This window comes from Ciona intestinalis, unplaced genomic scaffold (genome assembly GCF_000224145.3).
Source record: "Ciona intestinalis unplaced genomic scaffold, KH HT001224.1, whole genome shotgun sequence".
Lineage (NCBI taxonomy): Eukaryota > Metazoa > Chordata > Ascidiacea > Phlebobranchia > Cionidae > Ciona > Ciona intestinalis.
In genome coordinates this window covers 7,579-11,113 of record NW_004191545.1, presented here as the reverse complement: position 1 = coordinate 11,113, position 3,535 = coordinate 7,579, and the positions used below count along the sequence as shown (strand labels likewise).

At 32.0% G+C, this 3,535-nt stretch overlaps 1 protein-coding gene across 1 annotated transcript in view; it reads right to left on the bottom strand.

Moving 5' to 3' along the window:
* Positions 1–3,535, bottom strand: part of LOC100179394 — a 9,268-nt gene extending 5,733 nt beyond the window's left edge. The window contains exons 1-4 of the mRNA XM_026840366.1: positions 3,282–3,535; positions 3,032–3,127; positions 2,792–2,947; positions 2,165–2,359 (exon numbers count right to left, since the gene is read on the bottom strand). Of these exons, the coding sequence (XP_026696167.1) occupies positions 2,165–2,359; positions 2,792–2,947; positions 3,032–3,127; positions 3,282–3,498 (664 nt within the window). The 5' untranslated portion in view covers positions 3,499–3,535. The remainder of the gene's footprint in view (positions 1–2,164; positions 2,360–2,791; positions 2,948–3,031; positions 3,128–3,281) is intronic.

Below are 3,535 nucleotides of genomic sequence, written 5' to 3'. Positions count from 1 at the left end.
GCAATCACCAGGTGAAGAAGTGATTGCTGAGCTTGGAGTATCTGAGATTGTTTATTATTATTCAGTAATGTTTTCATATAATGAATAAATATAAATATATACATATGATACTACCTGAAAATCCAGTTTTGTTTATTACGTTTGAGGAACCATCTGAAGTTTTTGCCCAACATGAAACAACATCTGTACTTCCAAATATTAACAAGTTCGTAATTTGGCTTGATATTTCATGTGTATTCAACACTGTGTTGTTTATGAATGGGATTCCTTGTTCAACTGTGACACCATTTGCATTCCAATGAACAGTGGGTGAAGTTTCACCGATAAATATGCAAGTGTATGTTGATGTCTCTAATTTACTTTCCATCAACCTTGGTCGCTTTTCAACTATGAAAGGATAAGATTGTAAAATATATTGTAGGTTTTGGTTTTTAATGTTGTTTTGTGGATGAACTTACTTGTGACAGTGGTTACTGCAGATTGGTCAAGGAAAGTAGCATTGCAAGTATAAACACCAGAATTCTGATGTAAACCACGAGTTAAATACAAGCGTGATGTAGAATTTCCATCCAGCGTAGGTTGTGTAATTATTTGATGAACCCGCTCACTTGTTTTTGTTGAAACATCTTGTGAGTTTCTGTCAAATGAAGTTTACTTTTTATTACTAGCTAATGTAATTTACATTCAAATATAAACATAGTAGGATATCCTAGAATACTTTATTTTTAATCTAGAATTTCAAGTCTTGTTTTATTTATAGGGAAAAATAATTTTATCAGTTTATTGACCCTTTAATAGTAGATTTGTTGGATCATGAGCTTTAAAAGGATCAAAAATTGTACGATTAAGTAATTTTTGCATCATGATGATCGGTTGCCGAATTTTTCACATTTGGCGTTTTCGCACCATACGTTATGCATAATATCAGAGATTCTGTCTTTTGCTGCCAGAGCTTCAATCCCCGCAGGATGATGGTGCAAAAACGCCAAATTCATAACTACGTATGAAATGGCCAAGCTGAAATGTATAGCAACCTTTGAAAAGACAGTGCGAACGTTTCTTTCGAAAGTCCCACAAAAATAGGAATAATATTTTACAAATTTATTGCATTTTTAAATTGTTGATCAATTTAAAAGATGAAGTCAATATCTGGCCAAGTTATATTAATACTTACATTTTCCATGAGGCAGGAGGTCCAGGGTTGGCATCTGATGAACAAAGAACAAAATCTTCTCCGTACATTACATTTAAAGTGGATTTGGACGCAACCAGTTTAGTGCTTTTTACTGCAAATGTAACATATAGATTCCAATCTGTTGTCTGTTTTTTTTTTGTTACAAAACTAATCGTAATTTTTGACTTTAAACAAACAAATATTTATGCAGTCGCAGACCTGTACAAAAGTTCCCAACCACAGTTATAAACCATTTATTCTAGGTATGTTACAATTTTGCAATCACAGTCATATACGTTAAAAGTCAATTTCAATCGAAACTACTTTGGTATTTACCCGAAGGCCATATTTACCTCCGATTTGACAAATATAGTGAGCATCAAATGAAGGATAGGTTGATCTCCACCTCCAAATATTTACATCCGGGTATGAGCTTGTTATTGTATAGTTGCCCGAATGCGGGAAGTAAAAATGCCAGTTGTTGTATTTACCATTATCAATGAATGAACCTACATAATGCAATATATTATATTAATCAAGATTTGAATGCGGGAGGTAACAGATTTTAGTCACTCTGCAAGTAAACTTAACTATTTATAATAAAAAATTAAAATACCATTGACTCCTCGTGTAGTTGTTTTAAAATAAAACTTGTCATGTGTTGTGTTCCATTCCCAACCAGTTCCATCTGATGTCTTCACTGCATCAATGTAAGCTGGAATATGCAATAGATTACCTTTGGATTTTTTTTGAACAAAGCATGTTTAAGTCATTTAACATACTACCACAATAAAGACAACCTGTTGGAATGTTAAATGTCGTTTATATTGACTTTGCAACCCTAGCCTTTTAGACTTATAAGTAGTTACATTGGTTTATAATATATAAAAGACTTCTAACAACTTTCCGATGACAAAATGGACCTTACTAACTATATTTTAATTCCTTTATCCAATCAGCATTAATTTTCTAAACTATATTTATTTAAACCATAAAGATTGTTTGTCATCCATTTTCCTGCACTCTTGTAAGCAGCTCCTTTAGTTTGAATAAAGATTTGAGTTTCATTATTTGGTATAATTGCAAGGTGACCACCCAATCCAACACATGCAGATTTTGCACCAGTATGATTTGCAGTAAGTGGAGAAAATGTGAAATAACTTCCCTTGTAATACTCCATTGTGACTGAAATAAAACTGGATAATTGTCAATTTGTGTCAAAAATTGTCAAAGTTATTTCCAAAATTGCACTTTACACTACCATTTTTTTTTTTTGTCAAAGGTCGGAAAGTGTTTGTATTAAAAAAATATTACTTGCTACATAATACAACTTTATTACTTTTCATCGGCTTAAATTTTTTTGATTTACTATAAACAAGACCACCTAATGAAACAACAGCTAATGTGTAACTGAACTGAATCGAGTGCTTATAAAATATTACTTGATTTTGTTCATAATTTATATTTTATATAGATTTATATGAAGGCATTTTTATGTTTTTAATCGGGTGAGTTATTATGCTGTCGTTAGTTCCAAGATTAATTGTATAACTAAACCATATAAATTTGTTCAAAAAATACTTTGAATAAACTGTTTCCATATTAATAGGTATATACCTTTAATCTGACAAATATAGTGAGCCATAGTTAAGGCTGAGACAGATTTCCAGCTCCATGCATATACTCCTAGATTAGATCCAACCACTGAATATTTTCCAATATTTGGCTGGTAGAAATGCCAGTTGCTGTACTTTCCATTATTAACATCAGACCCTGTTGTATGGGTATTGTAAAAAAACAGTTTTACCTTGATTTAATGCAATTTGTAATAACATGGCAATAAAACATATTTCTTACCATTTCTGTGCTGAGCAGTGCCAAAATAAAACTTGTCTTGTGTTGTGCTCCATTCCCAACCAGTTCCATCTGATGTCTTTACTGCATCAATGTAGGCTAAAATATATGAGGATTTATAGTTAGGCAACAAATACCCACAATGATTTTTTTATTTAAAGGTAAATATCTGTGATCTGTGGTTATAATGAGACTTGTTGGGATATAGTTTGTATTCAATGTAACTAGATTTTAAATGCACATATTTGTTGACCTTCATTGTTGCTTGTCATCCATTTTCCTGCACTCTTGTAAGCAGCTCCTTTGGTTTGAATGAAGGTTTGAGTATCTGCATCTGGTATAATTGCAAGGTGACCACCCAATTTAACACATGCTGATTTTGCACCAGCATGATTGGTGGTTTGTGTTGAAAATCCAATAAAACTTTGTCTAAAATATTCCAACGTGACTGCAATAAAACAATAGCACATTTTCCAGCTCTGTGTTTATTTATAATATATAATGCAA